Raw genomic sequence first — 21,716 nt, forward strand, 5'->3', positions numbered from 1 at the left:
AGAGGACACACAGGCCAGTGGGGTAGGGAGGAGTGATTTCAGACTGGTCACCAGACTCTGCATTTCATTTAACATTCAACATCCATACTGCTGTATCATTCAGCTGCTCTTGAGACATTAAGCTTTGTATTATTCAAATCGGAGACAACAGAACTACTGTACTGAAAACCTGTCCTGCCTGTCAACTCAGTCTCAGATCAGCAGAGCCACAAAGTGAGGAGGGGGAACATGACTTCTTTAATTGAACATCATTGGATTAACATAAAAACAATTAGTTTATGACTAAAGTGTGATGTCTTTCAACCAAACAGCAACAACCCAGTCTGAATAAACAGCTAGTCTAAAGACAGCGGGGTGTTACATTTGCATCTTTGCTGCAGTTACTTTGCTTTGTTCCCCACTACACTTTCTTAGTCATAGATTTTCTGCATCGACAATGAGGAAGTGAGAGAGGAGGCTGAAAGTCCTGTAAAGAACAGCACAGTCCACAGCATTATGAGAAGGGGATGTGTATGCAGCTGCAAAGTTCACAAAACACAAGTCTGAAGACAGACTGAAAACAAACCTGATTCCATATTTATTTGTTTCTTATTGATATTTAAATAAGAACTTTCAGAGTGTTGTAAAAATCCAGTACAGGAGACCTTTTTTATTGTATAGAAATATGTTGATATTAAATGTTCGGGTGACCCAATAAAGATGCTGAAAAACAAAGCAAAAAAAGTAAAAATAATCCAACATAGTTTGTCAACTACCTGTTACCATGTAAAAATACTGACTTAACTGGAAATGAATTCATCCAAAACATGGTACCTGCGGTTTTGTAATTTCAACAACACAATCAGCACATGTTAGCAGAATTACAGATAGTTCAGACATCTATCTTTATTTATAGAACAAAGATCAGTCACAAATAATCGACATTTTGATATGTTTGTGTGTGTATATATATATATATATATATATATATAAAAATCAGAGGTGTGAAACTGTCACGGTTTGGTAATGGAGGAAACTTCATCCACAAACGAAACCACAGGACTGAAAGGAAAGGGGCTTTATTTCACACAGACAGTTACCATACAATGACCAGTAGATGTCCACGAAGAGCTAGGTCAGACATGAGTGAACAAACATCCGGCAACATGCAGAAGTGAAACCACACAACAACTCCTGTGAACGGGATCTCCGTTGTTCACCTCGTCATGTCTCATGAGAGCCCGAGTTCAGCCGGGACGAAAAGGCACTGAGCACCTCTGCTCAGTGGAAAACAAGCTACCGGTCGGTGTCGGTAAGCAGGAGAACACCAAGGCACAACAAAAGAACTTCCCTGGTCCCCTTTAGTGTCTGTGAGTAGATGGCGGCAAAATGAAAATCCTAGTCGTGGTCCATCGACGACTAGGGAGACAATAGTTCATTCTGGATGTGCGCTGGGTAAGGAAGAACCATAGGTGCTGGGGAGGTTGGTCAACAGACAACCTGGCAACTGCCAGGGGAACAAACAGGAGTATAAGAAGCCCTGGGGAAAAACGAGGCGCAGGTGAAAATAATCACTAAAAGATTTGGGGGGGTATCTTCCTCATTCTGCTTGCCAGAATTAAATTATCTGCCAGTTAAGGTAACATCATGCTTTACAGAGCTGCTTTTTGTCCTTTTCAGTCATAATGGTTAAATGACTTCTTTGTGATTCATTGTTCATTATTTATTTTATGATTGGAAGGCAAAGAGTATAGTGACTTTTTAAATACAGAAAATGCTGATGCTAACCATTTTTGAATTATATGGAAGACGTTACAGCCGTGTTACAGTAGTATAAACTTTACCTTTGTAAAATTGAATTCCTCATTTTCAGCTGTTATGACTTACCTGTTAAATTGTTAAACAAGACCCTATAATGATTTGGAATATTAATAGTGAGCAAATTGGTGATAACTGTAAGTTTTCTTTAATTTATACTTTGTTTGCTGAAAATGTGGAGAAACAAGTGTTCAGCTGAATGTGAAATTGTTTATTGCCATGTTTCAAATAAAATAGGTTCTTTCAGTTGTCAGTGGTTCAAGCAGTTTGTATATTAGTTTGTATATTCATCCAGTTTTCAAGTGGTCTACAACAAAAAGGTGCAGAACGAACAGAAATAGATACAAGAACTCTAAATAGCTACAGAGAATCAAATCAAGAACGTTATATTCTGCAAATTAAATGCACCACAAATGCGATACGATTATGTGACTACGGGTTCTAAAAAGTCGTGCTACAAAAAAATGGATTCCTCATCAATCGACGATGACCTTGTGTTGATCAAATAAGAAAATGTGAGGTGCACCCAATACAATGCACCAGAACAGTCGCTATGTTGCAACCAATCACACTCATCAGGCAGTGTATAATGCCAAGTATCTCTATTTTAGCAGGATAATAACAGAACAGATTCTCAGATAAATAGTAAGAAAACGCGTACAAGTATTATCTCCAGGGTAATGTAACAACGGGAAGATCCGGAAGCCACAGTCGCAGCCCCTGGAGGGCGAATCCGCTTCTCCGACCCCTCGGGTCACGGGGCTCCCAGCAACTGGTAAGGAATGTGCCGCTTGCGAAGCAATCGGCCACCATGCGAACCGCGCGCGAGGAGAAAAGAGGAAAAGAGCCTTGGATGACGCCGGAATATATCACCTCCGGGGGTCATCCGGGGTCACACGTGACTTTGTTGGTATAAATACTCGAACTGCGCATGCGCGAAGGGAACATTCAGCGTTCAGAAACAGGAAGCTAACCAAAATAAGACGCCAGGCAGGGCTCAAAACCGGAAACCAGGTTCAGACCCTGATGTCACCTTTGAAGTATGACATAATGATGATGTCAGAATTGAAAGGGTACAGCTTCAGTGTAGTAGTAGTACGTTGAAACTTCTCTTCAAATACAGTTTCTATACAGAGAAAAGACACTAAAGACACTGACAGAGTGATAAACACAATGGAACCTATAGAGGACAGTAGATTTGACAGAATGGATGTTTTTCAACTTAGGTGGGAACTACGCAGGACAAAGAAAAATGAGCAATGGCTCCTGGACGAAAACAGTAAGATGCAAAAACAGCTTTCAGAACTTTCTGTAGCTGAAATGATTTTAAGACAAGAACAGAGTGAGATTCATGAACCAAAGAACCAAGCCGAGGAATATGAGTTGCAAATTGCCAAACTACAAAATGAACTAGATACGGCCAGAACTGACCTTAGGCTTGAAGAGGAAAAGAGAGCTCTTTCAGTGTCAGTTTCAGAGCAGAGAGTTCTGGATCTTGAGAAGCAATGCCAGGAGCTCGAGCAAAAATACTCCTTGGAGAAGATGCAGAGGGAGAATACGGAGAAAGAGTTAGAGACATCCAATTTAACTAAAGAGGAAAACAAAAATCTGACCCTGCTGGTCCAGCAAATGGATGATAAGGTGCAAGAACTGGAAATGTTAAAAAAGGATTACCTAAATCAAATAGAGGAACTGAAAGATCAGCTGAAATGGAGCGAAGCTAAAATTGACTCGAGAAATCAGGTGATTATTGAAATGAAAAAAGAGGCACAAAATTTCCAAATCGAGGAGGCTCAGCTGAAAATGTGTCAAAGGAAATTAAAATCCATGGAAGAAATAGCTGAGAGACGGGCAAATGAAAACTATAACTACAAAAAACAAGCGAATGCTGATAAGATCAAAATATATAAGTTGACCCAGGAGACAGCAACCTTAACGAAGAAAAACAAGAACTTAGTAATTTTACAGACAACAGCAGAACGTGAACTGGCCAAAACACAAGAATATACTAATTCTTTAATAAAGGAATTAGAAATCCGGAAAAAAGAGGCTGAGAAGCAGATTGACCTCGTGGTAGCCATGGAAAGACAAATTAACAAGTACAATGCACTAAAACGTTCGGTAAAACATAGTCAGGAATTAGAGGAAAGGGAAAGAAAGATCAGAAAACAGGAGCTAGTCCAGATGACAAATTCACTTAGTAAATCACAACAGAACTACAGAATGCAAGAAATACAGAAGGAAGCTGCCATTACTGAGAGAAAACTCTGTGCTCAAAATTTGTTCATGGCTCAGATAAAAATCACTAAGATGGCTGAAACAATTGAACAACTGAAGGCTAAACTCCACAGCGAGCATTGTGACTTCAATGCAAAGGACACAGAGTTGGTGAAGATTACAAAAAAATATGATTCTGTAAAGAAGCAGCTACAAGCAGCAACGATCAAGCTGAAACAAACAAAGGAAGCACTGGACCAGCATTTAGCCTCGGCTGACAAACAGAAGCTCCTGGTAGAGAAGGAGCTGTCCAGAATTGAAGAAGACAATAGGAAACTGGACAAAGAGGTTGGGCACTATAATCACGTGGTAGCACATCTGCAACAGAAGCTCAACATCCAGGAAACTGCGAAGATCATGCAAGAGAAGACTCTGAAAAACATGGAGGAGGAAGTCATTTCTCTCAAGCAGCACATCAAGAACCTTAACAATGAGCTCAGTATCAGGCACGTGGCATTAGTGAGGCACAAGTCACGCCGACAGACAACTAGGGATAAGACAAAAAAAAATCTTTACCCCCGTCTTGAGATGATAAAGGACCAGCTCCGTCAATACCAGTTATATGGGAGAAAAAAGCTTCAGGATATGAAAGACAGGGAGGCCCAGGACCTGAAGCAAATGCAAAAATACAGTGAGACACTACAGAAGCTCCAGAGATGTCAAAGGCAGAACAGCAGCCTCATCAAAAAGTCCATGGCATCACAAGGGCTCCTTGTGGCATACAAGGAAAATTACATGCATTTGCAAGAGGAGAACGAGAAGCTTAAAGATGAGTTGAAGAAGCATAAATTAGAGTGTATATGCAAATCAAGGTGCACTCTGTTGCCCCCTATTCCCAATAAGTCCCACTCAGAGCTCAAAAAAAAGGAACAGAGTGATCTGCATAGCACATGTTTAGCACCCATCTCCACCAAGTCCTACTGTCAGTCTGCAGCCCAAACTAAGGTTTGCCGCCTCCCTCCCATCTCAAATGAGATCATAGTTAGTGGAAAACAGATATGTCCGCGCCTTCCTCACCTTTAAGCTTGTAGTGGCATCATCAGAATAAGATGTTGTTACTGTGTGGTAGGTTTGACTGTATGTGTGTGAATGGCTTCCATTTTATGCTTATACTTAAAATGTATATAAAAGTTATGTTAAAATATTTATTTGAAATAAATTTGCTGTACATATTTGATTTTGTCTCCTTCTTAAAAATATTTTTCATATACTTTAAATATATTCAAGTCTACTTTTATCTGAAATATTTGCATACAGTACACAGTATTGTCATATTCCTGTCAAGGAAAGGATGTGTTGTCAGGGCATTGAGCTTTTAACTTATGTTCCCAGAGAGTTCAGTCATATTAGGTGGCGGTGGGTATCTGCTTTAGTTTTTGAAAATGAAGACCACCACTGAGGGATAACACAGATTTCTAAATTTCTGAAGATTATTTCGTTCTCTTTCAGATTGTGTTTGTGGCCACTTGAACTTCTTGCACATTTATCTAAAATCCTGAGATTTGGGGAAAACTTGGTCTGATAGTGAGGAATGGTATCCATCCCACTTTGGATAGTGCGGCTCATGTCCTTTAACTCACACATAAAACAAATCTCTAGAACTGCCTTCTTTCACCTGCGCAACATTTCCAAAATTAGCAACATCCTGTCTCAGAATGATGCAGAAAAACTAGTCCATGCATTTGTTACCTCAAGGCTAGATTACTGTAACTCATTACTTTATTGTTGCTGTTCTTTTCTCTCTGCTCTATCCACTCACCCCAACCGGTCGAGGCAGATGGCCGCCCAAACTGAGCCCGGTTCTGCTGGAGGTTTTTTCTTCCGTTAAAGGGAGTTTTTCCTCTCCACTGTCACCAAGTGCTGCTCATAAGGGATTTGTTGGGTTTTTTTGTTTTTTGTAAAGTGCCTTGAGATGATTGTATTGTGATTTGGCGCTATACAAATAAAATTGAATTGAATTGAATTGAATTGAATTGAATTGAATTGAATAGAATAGAATAGAATAGAATAGAATAGAATAGAATACATAGCGAGCAGGTCTCCTTTCACAGAGGCAGCCAGGTTGTGCAGCCATGTTTCTACAGTAGCCCAGAACAGACAAACCAAACACTGGCTCTAGACAGGGAAATTTTGTTTTATTTCAATGGTCACTGTACTCTCCCTTGTGCCTGGAAACAGGAAGAATAGTGAAGGGCGATCATAAAAGTTGCATTCTGCAATATTACCACTAGATGCTGCTAAATCATTCACATTTTACACATTGTACCATTAATCACCTTTAATCTATTCACGTGGTTATTTTTATTTATGGTTAGACACCAGAGGGGTGACTCATCTAACCCACTAACTCAACCCATGCCATTCTCCCCTAAAAGTGTCTAGGAATACATATCAACATGTAATGAGTTTCTGTGGCTGTTTTATATTGTAGGTAAAGATCTTGCTTATTAAGATTGTCTCACTGTTCCTAAAATAGGTCTTAAACTCATGTCTGAACCAGAGGACACACAGGCCAGTGGGGTAGGGAGGAGTGATTTCAGACTGGTCACCAGACTCTGCATTTCATTTAACATTCAACATCCATACTGCTGTATCATTCAGCTGCTCTTGAGACATTAAGCTTTGTATTATTCAAATCGGAGACAACAGAACTACTGTACTGAAAACCTGTCCTGCCTGTCAACTCAGTCTCAGATCAGCAGAGCCACAAAGTGAGGAGGGGGAACATGACTTCTTTAATTGAACATCATTGGATTAACATAAAAACAATTAGTTTATGACTAAAGTGTGATGTCTTTCAACCAAACAGCAACAACCCAGTCTGAATAAACAGCTAGTCTAAAGACAGCGGGGTGTTACATTTGCATCTTTGCTGCAGTTACTTTGCTTTGTTCCCCACTACACTTTCTTAGTCATAGATTTTCTGCATCGACAATGAGGAAGTGAGAGAGGAGGCTGAAAGTCCTGTAAAGAACAGCACAGTCCACAGCATTATGAGAAGGGGATGTGTATGCAGCTGCAAAGTTCACAAAACACAAGTCTGAAGACAGACTGAAAACAAACCTGATTCCATATTTATTTGTTTCTTATTGATATTTAAATAAGAACTTTCAGAGTGTTGTAAAAATCCAGTACAGGAGACCTTTTTTATTGTATAGAAATATGTTGATATTAAATGTTCGGGTGACCCAATAAAGATGCTGAAAAACAAAGCAAAAAAAGTAAAAATAATCCAACATAGTTTGTCAACTACCTGTTACCATGTAAAAATACTGACTTAACTGGAAATGAATTCATCCAAAACATGGTACCTGCGGTTTTGTAATTTCAACAACACAATCAGCAAATATTAGCAGAATTACAGATAGTTCAGACATCTATCTTTATTTATAGAACAAAGATCAGTCACAAATAATCGACATTTTGATATGTTTGTGTGTGTGTGTGTGTATATATATATATATATATATATATAAAAATCAGAGGTGTGAAACTGTCACGGTTTGGTAATGGAGGAAACTTCATCCACAAACGAAACCACAGGACTGAAAGGAAAGGGGCTTTATTTCACACAGACAGTTACCATACAATGACCAGTAGATGTCCACGAAGAGCTAGGTCAGACATGAGTGAACAAACATCCGGCAACATGCAGAAGTGAAACCACACAACAACTCCTGTGAACGGGATCTCCGTTGTTCACCTCGTCATGTCTCATGAGAGCCCGAGTTCAGCCGGGACGAAAAGGCACTGAGCACCTCTGCTCAGTGGAAAACAAGCTACCGGTCGGTGTCGGTAAGCAGGAGAACACCAAGGCACAACAAAAGAACTTCCCTGGTCCCCTTTAGTGTCTGTGAGTAGATGGCGGCAAAATGAAAATCCTAGTCGTGGTCCATCGACGACTAGGGAGACAATAGTTCATTCTGGATGTGCGCTGGGTAAGGAAGAACCATAGGTGCTGGGGAGGTTGGTCAACAGACAACCTGGCAACTGCCAGGGGAACAAACAGGAGTATAAGAAGCCCTGGGGAAAAACGAGGCGCAGGTGAAAATAATCACTAAAAGATTTGGGGGGGTATCTTCCTCATTCTGCTTGCCAGAATTAAATTATCTGCCAGTTAAGGTAACATCATGCTTTACAGAGCTGCTTTTTGTCCTTTTCAGTCATAATGGTTAAATGACTTCTTTGTGATTCATTGTTCATTATTTATTTTATGATTGGAAGGCAAAGAGTATAGTGACTTTTTAAATACAGAAAATGCTGATGCTAACCATTTTTGAATTATATGGAAGACGTTACAGCCGTGTTACAGTAGTATAAACTTTACCTTTGTAAAATTGAATTCCTCATTTTCAGCTGTTATGACTTACCTGTTAAATTGTTAAACAAGACCCTATAATGATTTGGAATATTAATAGTGAGCAAATTGGTGATAACTGTAAGTTTTCTTTAATTTATACTTTGTTTGCTGAAAATGTGGAGAAACAAGTGTTCAGCTGAATGTGAAATTGTTTATTGCCATGTTTCAAATAAAATAGGTTCTTTCAGTTGTCAGTGGTTCAAGCAGTTTGTATATTAATTTGTATATTCATCCAGTTTTCAAGTGGTCTACAACAAAAAGGTGCAGAACGAACAGAAATAGATACAAGAACTCTAAATAGCTACAGAGAATCAAATCAAGAACGTTATATTCTGCAATTTAAATGCACCACAAATGCGATACGATTATGTGACTACGGGTTCTAAAAAGTCGTGCTACAAAAAAATGGATTCCTCATCAATCGACGATGACCTTGTGTTGATCAAATAAGAAAATGTGAGGTGCACCCAATACAATGCACCAGAACAGTCGCTATGTTGCAACCAATCACACTCATCAGGCAGTGTATAATGCCAAGTATCTCTATTTTAGCAGGATAATAACAGAACAGATTCTCAGATAAATAGTAAGAAAACGCGTACAAGTATTATCTCCAGGGTAATGTAACAACGGGAAGATCCGGAAGCCACAGTCGCAGCCCTGGAGGGCGAATCCGCTTCTCCGACCCCTCGGGTCACGGGGCTCCCAGCAACTGGTAAGGAATGTGCCGCTTGCGAAGCAATCGGCCACCATGCGAACCGCGCGCGAGGAGAAAAGAGGAAAAGAGCCTTGGATGACGCCGGAATATATCACCTCCGGGGGTCATCCGGGGTCACACGTGACTTTGTTGGTATAAATACTCGAACTGCGCATGCGCGAAGGGAACATTCAGCGTTCAGAAACAGGAAGCTAACCAAAATAAGACGCCAGGCAGGGCTCAAAACCGGAAACCAGGTTCAGACCCTGATGTCACCTTTGAAGTATGACATAATGATGATGTCAGAATTGAAAGGGTACAGCTTCAGTGTAGTAGTAGTACGTTGAAACTTCTCTTCAAATACAGTTTCTATACAGAGAAAAGACACTAAAGACACTGACAGAGTGATAAACACAATGGAACCTATAGAGGACAGTAGATTTGACAGAATGGATGTTTTTCAACTTAGGTGGGAACTACGCAGGACAAAGAAAAATGAGCAATGGCTCCTGGACGAAAACAGTAAGATGCAAAAACAGCTTTCAGAACTTTCTGTAGCTGAAATGATTTTAAGACAAGAACAGAGTGAGATTCATGAACCAAAGAACCAAGCCGAGGAATATGAGTTGCAAATTGCCAAACTACAAAATGAACTAGATACGGCCAGAACTGACCTTAGGCTTGAAGAGGAAAAGAGAGCTCTTTCAGTGTCAGTTTCAGAGCAGAGACTTCTGGATCTTGAGAAGCAATGCCAGGAGCTCGAGCAAAAATACTCCTTGGAGAAGATGCAGAGGGAGAATACGGAGAAAGAGTTAGAGACATCCAATTTAACTAAAGAGGAAAACAAAAATCTGACCCTGCTGGTCCAGCAAATGGATGATAAGGTGCAAGAACTGGAAATGTTAAAAAAGGATTACCTAAATCAAATAGAGGAACTGAAAGATCAGCTGAAATGGAGCGAAGCTAAAATTGACTCGAGAAATCAGGTGATTATTGAAATGAAAAAAGAGGCACAAAATTTCCAAATCGAGGAGGCTCAGCTGAAAATGTGTCAAAGGAAATTAAAATCCATGGAAGAAATAGCTGAGAGACGGGCAAATGAAAACTATAACTACAAAAAACAAGCGAATGCTGATAAGATCAAAATATATAAGTTGACCCAGGAGACAGCAACCTTAACGAAGAAAAACAAGAACTTAGTAATTTTACAGACAACAGCAGAACGTGAACTGGCCAAAACACAAGAATATACTAATTCTTTAATAAAGGAATTAGAAATCCGGAAAAAAGAGGCTGAGAAGCAGATTGACCTCGTAGTAGCCATGGAAAGACAAATTAACAAGTACAATGCACTAAAACGTTCGGTAAAACATAGTCAGGAATTAGAGGAAAGGGAAAGAAAGATCAGAAAACAGGAGCTAGTCCAGATGACAAATTCACTTAGTAAATCACAACAGAACTACAGAATGCAAGAAATACAGAAGGAAGCTGCCATTACTGAGAGAAAACTCTGTGCTCAAAATTTGTTCATGGCTCAGATAAAAATCACTAAGATGGCTGAAACAATTGAACAACTGAAGGCTAAACTCCACAGCGAGCATTGTGACTTCAATGCAAAGGACACAGAGTTGGTGAAGATTACAAAAAAATATGATTCTGTAAAGAAGCAGCTACAAGCAGCAACGATCAAGCTGAAACAAACAAAGGAAGCACTGGACCAGCATTTAGCCTCGGCTGACAAACAGAAGCTCCTGGTAGAGAAGGAGCTGTCCAGAATTGAAGAAGACAATAGGAAACTGGACAAAGAGGTTGGGCACTATAATCACGTGGTAGCACATCTGCAACAGAAGCTCAACATCCAGGAAACTGCGAAGATCATGCAAGAGAAGACTCTGAAAAACATGGAGGAGGAAGTCATTTCTCTCAAGCAGCACATCAAGAACCTTAACAATGAGCTCAGTATCAGGCACGTGGCATTAGTGAGGCACAAGTCACGCCGACAGACAACTAGGGATAAGACAAAAAAAAATCTTTACCCCCGTCTTGAGATGATAAAGGACCAGCTCCGTCAATACCAGTTATATGGGAGAAAAAAGCTTCAGGATATGAAAGACAGGGAGGCCCAGGACCTGAAGCAAATGCAAAAATACAGTGAGACACTACAGAAGCTCCAGAGATGTCAAAGGCAGAACAGCAGCCTCATCAAAAAGTCCATGGCATCACAAGGGCTCCTTGTGGCATACAAGGAAAATTACATGCATTTGCAAGAGGAGAACGAGAAGCTTAAAGATGAGTTGAAGAAGCATAAATTAGAGTGTATATGCAAATCAAGGTGCACTCTGTTGCCCCCTATTCCCAATAAGTCCCACTCAGAGCTCAAAAAAAAGGAACAGAGTGAATCTGGTCACATGTCAGGGCACACATGTTTAGCACCCATCTCCACCAAGTCCTACTGTCAGTCTGCAGCCCAAACTAAGGTTTGCCGCCTCCCTCCCATCTCAAATGAGATCATAGTTAGTGGAAAACAGATATGTCCGCGCCTTCCTCACCTTTAAGCTTGTAGTGGCATCATCAGAATAAGATGTTGTTACTGTGTGGTAGGTTTGACTGTATGTGTGTGAATGGCTTCCATTTTATGCTTATACTTAAAATGTATATAAAAGTTATGTTAAAATATTTATTTGAAATAAATTTGCTGTACATATTTGATTTTGTCTCCTTCTTAAAAATATTTTTCATATACTTTAAATATATTCAAGTCTACTTTTATCTGAAATATTTGCATACAGTACACAGTATTGTCATATTCCTGTCAAGGAAAGGATGTGTTGTCAGGGCATTGAGCTTTTAACTTATGTTCCCAGAGAGTTCAGTCATATTAGGTGGCGGTGGGTATCTGCTTTAGTTTTTGAAAATGAAGACCACCACTGAGGGATAACACAGATTTCTAAATTTCTGAAGATTATTTCGTTCTCTTTCAGATTGTGTTTGTGGCCACTTGAACTTCTTGCACATTTATCTAAAATCCTGAGATTTGGGGAAAACTTGGTCTGATAGTGAGGAATGGTATCCATCCCACTTTGGATAGTGCGGCTCATGTCCTTTAACTCACACATAAAACAAATCTCTAGAACTGCCTTCTTTCACCTGCGCAACATTTCCAAAATTAGCAACATCCTGTCTCAGAATGATGCAGAAAAACTAGTCCATGCATTTGTTACCTCAAGGCTAGATTACTGTAACTCATTACTTTATTGTTGCTGTTCTTTTCTCTCTGCTCTATCCACTCACCCCAACCGGTCGAGGCAGATGGCCGCCCAAACTGAGCCCGGTTCTGCTGGAGGTTTTTTCTTCCGTTAAAGGGAGTTTTTCCTCTCCACTGTCACCAAGTGCTGCTCATAAGGGATTTGTTGGGTTTTTTTGTTTTTTGTAAAGTGCCTTGAGATGATTGTATTGTGATTTGGCACTATACAAATAAAATTGAATTGAATTGAATTGAATTGAATTGAATTGAATTGAATTGAATTGAATACATAGCGAGCAGGTCTCCTTTCACAGAGGCAGCCAGGTTGTGCAGCCATGTTTCTACAGTAGCCCAGAACAGACAAACCAAACACTGGCTCTAGACAGGGAAATTTTGTTTTATTTCAATGGTCACTGTACTCTCCCTTGTGCCTGGAAACAGGAAGAATAGTGAAGGGCGATCATAAAAGTTGCATTCTGCAATATTACCACTAGATGCTGCTAAATCATTCACATTTTACACATTGTACCATTAATCACCTTTAATCTATTCACGTGGTTATTTTTATTTATGGTTAGACACCAGAGGGGTGACTCATCTAACCCACTAACTCAACCCATGCCATTCTCCCCTAAAAGTGTCTAGGAATACATATCAACATGTAATGAGTTTCTGTGGCTGTTTTATATTGTAGGTAAAGATCTTGCTTATTAAGATTGTCTCACTGTTCCTAAAATAGGTCTTAAACTCATGTCTGAACCAGAGGACACACAGGCCAGTGGGGTAGGGAGGAGTGACTTCAGACTGGTCACCAGACTCTGCATTTCATTTAACATTCAACATCCATACTGCTGTATCATTCAGCTGCTCTTGAGACATTAAGCTTTGTATTATTCAAATCGGAGACAACAGAACTACTGTACTGAAAACCTGTCCTGCCTGTCAACTCAGTCTCAGATCAGCAGAGCCACAAAGTGAGGAGGGGGAACATGACTTCTTTAATTGAACATCATTGGATTAACATAAAAACAATTAGTTTATGACTAAAGTGTGATGTCTTTCAACCAAACAGCAACAACCCAGTCTGAATAAACAGCTAGTCTAAAGACAGCGGGGTGTTACATTTGCATCTTTGCTGCAGTTACTTTGCTTTGTTCCCCACTACACTTTCTTAGTCATAGATTTTCTGCATCGACAATGAGGAAGTGAGAGAGGAGGCTGAAAGTCCTGTAAAGAACAGCACAGTCCACAGCATTATGAGAAGGGGATGTGTATGCAGCTGCAAAGTTCACTCACAAAACACAAGTCTGAAGACAGACTGAAAACAAACCTGATTCCATATTTATTTGTTTCTTATTGATATTTAAATAAGAACTTTCAGAGTGTTGTAAAAATCCAGTACAGGAGACCTTTTTTATTGTATAGAAATATGTTGATATTAAATGTTCGGGTGACCCAATAAAGATGCTGAAAAACAAAGCAAAAAAAGTAAAAATAATCCAACATAGTTTGTCAACTACCTGTTACCATGTAAAAATACTGACTTAACTGGAAATGAATTCATCCAAAACATGGTACCTGCGGTTTTGTAATTTCAACAACACAATCAGCACGTTAGCAGAATTACAGATAGTTCAGACATCTATCTTTATTTATAGAACAAAGATCAGTCACAAATAATCGACATTTTGATATGTTTGTGTGTGTGTGTGTATATATATATATATATATATATATATATATAAAGATCAGAGGTGTGAAACTGTCACGGTTTGGTAATGGAGGAAACTTCATCCACAAACGAAACCACAGGACTGAAAGGAAAGGGGCTTTATTTCACACAGACAGTTACCATACAATGACCAGTAGATGTCCACGAAGAGCTAGGTCAGACATGAGTGAACAAACATCCGGCAACATGCAGAAGTGAAACCACACAACAACTCCTGTGAACGGGATCTCCGTTGTTCACCTCGTCATGTCTCATGAGAGCCCGAGTTCAGCCGGGACGAAAAGGCACTGAGCACCTCTGCTCAGTGGAAAACAAGCTACCAGTCGGTGTCGGTAAGCAGGAGAACACCAAGGCACAACAAAAGAACTTCCCTGGTCCCCTTTAGTGTCTGTGAGTAGATGGCGGCAAAATGAAAATCCTAGTCGTGGTCCATCGACGACTAGGGAGACAATAGTTCATTCTGGATGTGCGCTGGGTAAGGAAGAACCATAGGTGCTGGGGAGGTTGGTCAACAGACAACCTGGCAACTGCCAGGGGAACAAACAGGAGTATAAGAAGCCCTGGGGAAAAACGAGGCGCAGGTGAAAATAATCACTAAAAGATTTGGGGGGGTATCTTCCTCATTCTGCTTGCCAGAATTAAATTATCTGCCAGTTAAGGTAACATCATGCTTTACAGAGCTGCTTTTTGTCCTTTTCAGTCATAATGGTTAAATGACTTCTTTGTGATTCATTGTTCATTATTTATTTTATGATTGGAAGGCAAAGAGTATAGTGACTTTTTAAATACAGAAAATGCTGATGCTAACCATTTTTGAATTATATGGAAGACGTTACAGCCGTGTTACAGTAGTATAAACTTTACCTTTGTAAAATTGAATTCCTCATTTTCAGCTGTTATGACTTACCTGTTAAATTGTTAAACAAGACCCTATAATGATTTGGAATATTAATAGTGAGCAAATTGGTGATAACTGTAAGTTTTCTTTAATTTATACTTTGTTTGCTGAAAATGTGGAGAAACAAGTGTTCAGCTGAATGTGAAATTGTTTATTGCCATGTTTCAAATAAAATAGATTCTTTCAGTTGTCAGTGGTTCAAGCAGTTTGTATATTAGTTTGTATATTCATCCAGTTTTCAAGTGGTCTACAACAAAAAGGTGCAGAACGAACAGAAATAGATACAAGAACTCTAAATAGCTACAGAGAATCAAATCAAGAACGTTATATTCTGCAAATTAAATGCACCACAAATGCGATACGATTATGTGACTACGGGTTCTAAAAAGTCGTGCTACAAAAAAATGGATTCCTCATCAATCGACGATGACCTTGTGTTGATCAAATAAGAAAATGTGAGGTGCACCCAATACAATGCACCAGAACAGTCGCTATGTTGCAACCAATCACACTCATCAGGCAGTGTATAATGCCAAGTATCTCTATTTTAGCAGGATAATAACAGAACAGATTCTCAGATAAATAGTAAGAAAACGCGTACAAGTATTATCTCCAGGGTAATGTAACAACGGGAAGATCCGGAAGCCACAGTCGCAGCCCCTGGAGGGCGAATCCGCTTCTCCGACCCCTCGGGTCACGGGGCTCCCAGCAACTGGTAAGGAATGTGCCGCTTGCGAAGCAATCGGCCACCATGCGAACCGCGCGCGAGGAGAAAAGAGGAAAAGAGCCTTGGATGACGCCGGAATATATCACCTCCGGGGGTCATCCGGGGTCACACGTGACTTTGTTGGTATAAATACTCGAACTGCGCATGCGCGAAGGGAACATTCAGCGTTCAGAAACAGGAAGCTAACCAAAATAAGACGCCAGGCAGGGCTCAAAACCGGAAACCAGGTTCAGACCCTGATGTCACCTTTGAAGTATGACATAATGATGATGTCAGAATTGAAAGGGTACAGCTTCAGTGTAGTAGTAGTACGTTGAAACTTCTCTTCAAATACAGTTTCTATACAGAGAAAAGACACTAAAGACACTGACAGAGTGATAAACACAATGGAACCTATAGAGGACAGTAGATTTGACAGAATGGATGTTTTTCAACTTAGGTGGGAACTACGCAGGACAAAGAAAAATGAGCAATGGCTCCTGGACGAAAACAGTAAGATGCAAAAACAGCTTTCAGAACTTTCTGTAGCTGAAATGATTTTAAGACAAGAACAGAGTGAGATTCATGAACCAAAGAACCAAGCCGAGGAATATGAGTTGCAAATTGCCAAACTACAAAATGAACTAGATACGGCCAGAACTGACCTTAGGCTTGAAGAGGAAAAGAGAGCTCTTTCAGTGTCAGTTTCAGAGCAGAGACTTCTGGATCTTGAGAAGCAATGCCAGGAGCTCGAGCAAAAATACTCCTTGGAGAAGATGCAGAGGGAGAATACGGAGAAAGAGTTAGAGACATCCAATTTAACTAAAGAGGAAAACAAAAATCTGACCCTGCTGGTCCAGCAAATGGATGATAAGGTGCAAGAACTGGAAATGTTAAAAAAGGATTACCTAAATCAAATAGAGGAACTGAAAGATCAGCTGAAATGGAGCGAAGCTAAAATTGACTCGAGAAATCAGGTGATTATTGAAATGAAAAAAGAGGCACAAAATTTCCAAATCGAGGAGGCTCAGCTGAAAATGTGTCAAAGGAAATTAAAATCCATGGAAGAAATAGCTGAGAGACGGGCAAATGAAAACTATAACTACAAAAAACAAGCGAATGCTGATAAGATCAAAATATATAAGTTGACCCAGGAGACAGCAACCTTAACGAAGAAAAACAAGAACTTAGTAATTTTACAGACAACAGCAGAACGTGAACTGGCCAAAACACAAGAATATACTAATTCTTTAATAAAGGAATTAGAAATCCGGAAAAAAGAGGCTGAGAAGCAGATTGACCTCGTAGTAGCCATGGAAAGACAAATTAACAAGTACAATGCACTAAAACGTTCGGTAAAACATAGTCAGGAATTAGAGGAAAGGGAAAGAAAGATCAGAAAACAGGAGCTAGTCCAGATGACAAATTCACTTAGTAAATCACAACAGAACTACAGAATGCAAGAAATACAGAAGGAAGCTGCCATTACTGAGAGAAAACTCTGTGCTCAAAATTTGTTCATGGCTCAGATAAAAATCACTAAGATGGCTGAAACAATTGAACAACTGAAGGCTAAACTCCACAGCGAGCATTGTGACTTCAATGCAAAGGACACAGAGTTGGTGAAGATTACAAAAAAATATGATTCTGTAAAGAAGCAGCTACAAGCAGCAACGATCAAGCTGAAACAAACAAAGGAAGCACTGGACCAGCATTTAGCCTCGGCTGACAAACAGAAGCTCCTGGTAGAGAAGGAGCTGTCCAGAATTGAAGAAGACAATAGGAAACTGGACAAAGAGGTTGGGCACTATAATCACGTGGTAGCACATCTGCAACAGAAGCTCAACATCCAGGAAACTGCGAAGATCATGCAAGAGAAGACTCTGAAAAACATGGAGGAGGAAGTCATTTCTCTCAAGCAGCACATCAAGAACCTTAACAATGAGCTCAGTATCAGGCACGTGGCATTAGTGAGGCACAAGTCACGCCGACAGACAACTAGGGATAAGACAAAAAAAAATCTTTACCCCCGTCTTGAGATGATAAAGGACCAGCTCCGTCAATACCAGTTATATGGGAGAAAAAAGCTTCAGGATATGAAAGACAGGGAGGCCCAGGACCTGAAGCAAATGCAAAAATACAGTGAGACACTACAGAAGCTCCAGAGATGTCAAAGGCAGAACAGCAGCCTCATCAAAAAGTCCATGGCATCACAAGGGCTCCTTGTGGCATACAAGGAAAATTACATGCATTTGCAAGAGGAGAACGAGAAGCTTAAAGATGAGTTGAAGAAGCATAAATTAGAGTGTATATGCAAATCAAGGTGCACTCTGTTGCCCCCTATTCCCAATAAGTCCCACTCAGAGCTCAAAAAAAAGGAACAGAGTGAATCTGGTCACATGTCAGGGCACACATGTTTAGCACCCATCTCCACCAAGTCCTACTGTCAGTCTGCAGCCCAAACTAAGGTTTGCCGCCTCCCTCCCATCTCAAATGAGATCATAGTTAGTGGAAAACAGATATGTCCGCGCCTTCCTCACCTTTAAGCTTGTAGTGGCATCATCAGAATAAGATGTTGTTACTGTGTGGTAGGTTTGACTGTATGTGTGTGAATGGCTTCCATTTTATGCTTATACTTAAAATGTATATAAAAGTTATGTTAAAATATTTATTTGAAATAAATTTGCTGTACATATTTGATTTTGTCTCCTTCTTAAAAATATTTTTCATATACTTTAAATATATTCAAGTCTACTTTTATCTGAAATATTTGCATACAGTACACAGTATTGTCATATTCCTGTCAAGGAAAGGATGTGTTGTCAGGGCATTGAGCTTTTAACTTATGTTCCCAGAGAGTTCAGTCATATTAGGTGGCGGTGGGTATCTGCTTTAGTTTTTGAAAATGAAGACCACCACTGAGGGATAACACAGATTTCTAAATTTCTGAAGATTATTTCATTCTCTTTCAGATTGTGTTTGTGGCCACTTGAACTTCTTGCACATTTATCTAAAATCCTGAGATTTGGGGAAAACTTGGTCTGATAGTGAGGAATGGTATCCATCCCACTTTGGATAGTGTGGCTCATGTCCTTTAACTCACACATAAAACAAATCTCTAGAACTGCCTTCTTTCACCTGCGCAACATTTCCAAAATTAGCAACATCCTGTCTCAGAATGATGCAGAAAAACTAGTCCATGCATTTGTTACCTCAAGGCTAGATTACTGTAACTCATTACTTTATTGTTGCTGTTCTTTTCTCTCTGCTCTATCCACTCACCCCAACCGGTCGAGGCAGATGGCCGCCCAAACTGAGCCCGGTTCTGCTGGAGGCTTTTTCTTCCGTTAAAGGGAGTTTTTCCTCTCCACTGTCACCAAGTGCTGCTCATAAGGGATTTGTTGGGTTTTTTTGTTTTTTGTAAAGTGCCTTGAGATGATTGTATTGTGATTTGGCACTATACAAATAAAATTGAATTGAATTGAATTGAATTGAATTGAATTGAATTGAATTGAATTGAACTGAATTGAATACATAGCGAGCAGGTCTCCTTTCACAGAGGCAGCCAGGTTGTGCAGCCATGTTTCTACAGTAGCCCAGAACAGACAAACCAAACACTGGCTCTAGACAGGGAAATTTTGTTTTATTTCAATGGTCACTGTACTCTCCCTTGTGCCTGGAAACAGGAAGAATAGTGAAGGGCGATCATAAAAGTTGCATTCTGCAATATTACCACTAGATGCTGCTAAATCATTCACATTTTACACATTGTACCATTAATCACCTTTAATCTATTCACGTGGTTATTTTTATTTATGGTTAGACACCAGAGGGGTGACTCATCTAACCCACTAACTCAACCCATGCCATTCTCCCCTAAAAGTGTCTAGGAATACATATCAACATGTAATGAGTTTCTGTGGCTGTTTTATATTGTAGGTAAAGATCTTGCTTATTAAGATTGTCTCACTGTTCCTAAAATAGGTCTTAAACTCATGTCTGAACCAGAGGACACACAGGCCAGTGGGGTAGGGAGGAGTGATTTCAGACTGGTCACCAGACTCTGCATTTCATTTAACATTCAACATCCATACTGCTGTATCATTCAGCTGCTCTTGAGACATTAAGCTTTGTATTATTCAAATCGGAGACAACAGAACTACTGTACTGAAAACCTGTCCTGCCTGTCAACTCAGTCTCAGATCAGCAGAGCCACAAAGTGAGGAGGGGGAACATGACTTCTTTAATTGAACATCATTGGATTAACATAAAAACAATTAGTTTATGACTAAAGTGTGATGTCTTTCAACCAAACAGCAACAACCCAGTCTGAATAAACAGCTAGTCTAAAGACAGCGGGGTGTTACATTTGCATCTTTGCTGCAGTTACTTTGCTTTGTTCCCCACTACACTTTCTTAGTCATAGATTTTCTGCATCGACAATGAAGAAGTGAGAGAGGAGGCTGAAAGTCCTGTAAAGAACAGCACAGTCCACAGCATTATGAGAAGGGGATGTGTATGCAGCTGCAAAGTTCACAAAACACAAGTCTGAAGACAGACTGAAAACAAACCTGATTCCATATTTATTTGTTTCTTATTGATATTTAAATAAGAACTTTCAGAGTGTTGTAAAAATCCAGTACAGGAGACCTTTTTTATTGTATAGAAATATGTTGATATTAAATGTTCGGGTGACCCAATAAAGATGCTGAAAAACAAAGCAAAAAAAGTAAAAATAATCCAACATAGTTTGTCAACTACCTGTTACCATGTAAAAATACTGACTTAACTGGAAATGAATTCATCCAAAACATGGTACCTGCGGTTTTGTAATTTCAACAACACAATCCTGACTTAGCGCTCGTTAGCCTACCAGTTAGCTTAGCTAGCTAGTTAGCTTGCTAACATGGCCTCTCCCTCTCTCTCTCTTACTTGCTCGGTGTGCCACATGTTTAGTTATTCATGACAGGTGTTTTATCAGCTTCTTCATATTGATTTTGTTGATATTTCTGGCTTTGGTGAAGATTAGATCATATTTCATGACCATTTTATGCAGAATCCCAAGAAACTGCAGTGTCATTACTTTTCCTGACAACTGTGTAAGCATACTGTCAGAGAAAGCGTGTCGTGTTGTGTGTGTTGCATAGTTCGTCTACAGACTAGCAACAGACTAGCTATAGTTTAACACACCTAAAAACTAACTAAACTCTAAACAATTCATTAACTGCTACATTCCGGTACTAGTCAAGTACCTTTCTATTTTGACCGGTATTTATTGCTATTTCCTGACTTAGCGCTCGTTAGCCTACCGGTTAGCTTAGCTAGCTAGTTAGCTTAGCTAACATGGCCTCTCCCTCTCTTTCTTGCTCGGTGTGCCACATGTTTAGTTATTCCTCTGCCTCCTTTAGCGATAATGATACCTGTAATAAGTGTAAGGTTCTGTTAGCCTTGGAGGCGAGGATCACTGATTTGGAAGCGCGGCTCCGCACCTTCGAACAAAAGCCAGCTAGCCCAGCCCCGTTAGCTGGTGTGAAGCCACCGAGCTCAGGGTCTGTTAGCGGTCCAAGGGCAGCTCCGGAGCAGCCCGGAGAATTAGCCTGGGCGACGGTCCGACGGAAACGTACTCCTAAGCAGAAGCCCACGGCTCATCACCTGCCTGTTCACGTTTCTAATAGATTTTCCCCGCTCAGCGACACACCCGCTGAGAAACCGACTCTGATAATTGGCGATTCCATAGTCAGGAACGTGAAAATAGAGACACCAGCGACCATAGTCAAATGTTTCCTGGGGCCAGAGCGGGCGACATCGAGTCAAATCTTTAGCTGCTGGCTAAGGCTAATCGGAAATATGGGGAAATTGTTATTCACGTCGGCAGCAATGACACCCGATTACGCCAATCGGAGGTCACTAAAATTAATGTTGAGTCGGTGTGTAACTTTGCTAAATTAATGTCGGACTCCGTAGTTTTCTCTGGACCCCTCCCCAATCTGACCAGCGATGACATG

At 40.1% G+C, this 21,716-nt stretch overlaps 1 protein-coding gene and 2 long non-coding RNA genes across 3 annotated transcripts; 1 reads left to right on the forward strand and 2 right to left on the reverse strand.

Annotated features, from left to right (window-relative positions):
* The first annotated feature begins 1,078 nt into the window (after positions 1 to 1,078).
* On the forward strand, positions 1,079 to 5,097 carry LOC113132756 (thyroid receptor-interacting protein 11-like). Its single transcript, XM_026311092.2, has one exon. The coding sequence runs from the start codon at positions 2,971 to 2,973 to the stop codon at positions 5,095 to 5,097; it is 2,127 nt and encodes a 708-aa protein (XP_026166877.1). The 5' UTR covers positions 1,079 to 2,970.
* A 2,523-nt stretch (positions 5,098 to 7,620) lies between these two features.
* LOC117152639 (uncharacterized) lies at positions 7,621 to 9,094 on the reverse strand. The gene is made up of 2 exons (XR_004463053.1): positions 9,037 to 9,094; positions 7,621 to 8,097 (listed from the first exon to the last, which is right to left on the reverse strand). It is a non-coding gene; the product is annotated as an uncharacterized LOC117152639 (long non-coding RNA).
* Positions 9,095 to 14,190: 5,096 nt separating this feature from the next.
* On the reverse strand, positions 14,191 to 15,870 carry LOC117152640 (uncharacterized). The gene is made up of 2 exons (XR_004463054.1): positions 15,607 to 15,870; positions 14,191 to 14,667 (listed from the first exon to the last, which is right to left on the reverse strand). It is a non-coding gene; the product is annotated as an uncharacterized LOC117152640 (long non-coding RNA).
* Between the last annotated feature and the right edge of the window lie 5,846 nt (positions 15,871 to 21,716).

The sequence above is a fragment of the Mastacembelus armatus genome, unplaced genomic scaffold (assembly GCF_900324485.2).
Source record: "Mastacembelus armatus unplaced genomic scaffold, fMasArm1.2, whole genome shotgun sequence".
Classification (NCBI taxonomy): Eukaryota; Metazoa; Chordata; class Actinopteri; order Synbranchiformes; family Mastacembelidae; genus Mastacembelus; species Mastacembelus armatus.

Bases quoted from the DNA above. Each gene is read 5' to 3' on its own strand.
- LOC113132756 (XM_026311092.2), top strand. From the start codon at position 2,971: ATGGAACCTATAGAGGACAGTAGATTTGACAGAATGGATGTTTTTCAA.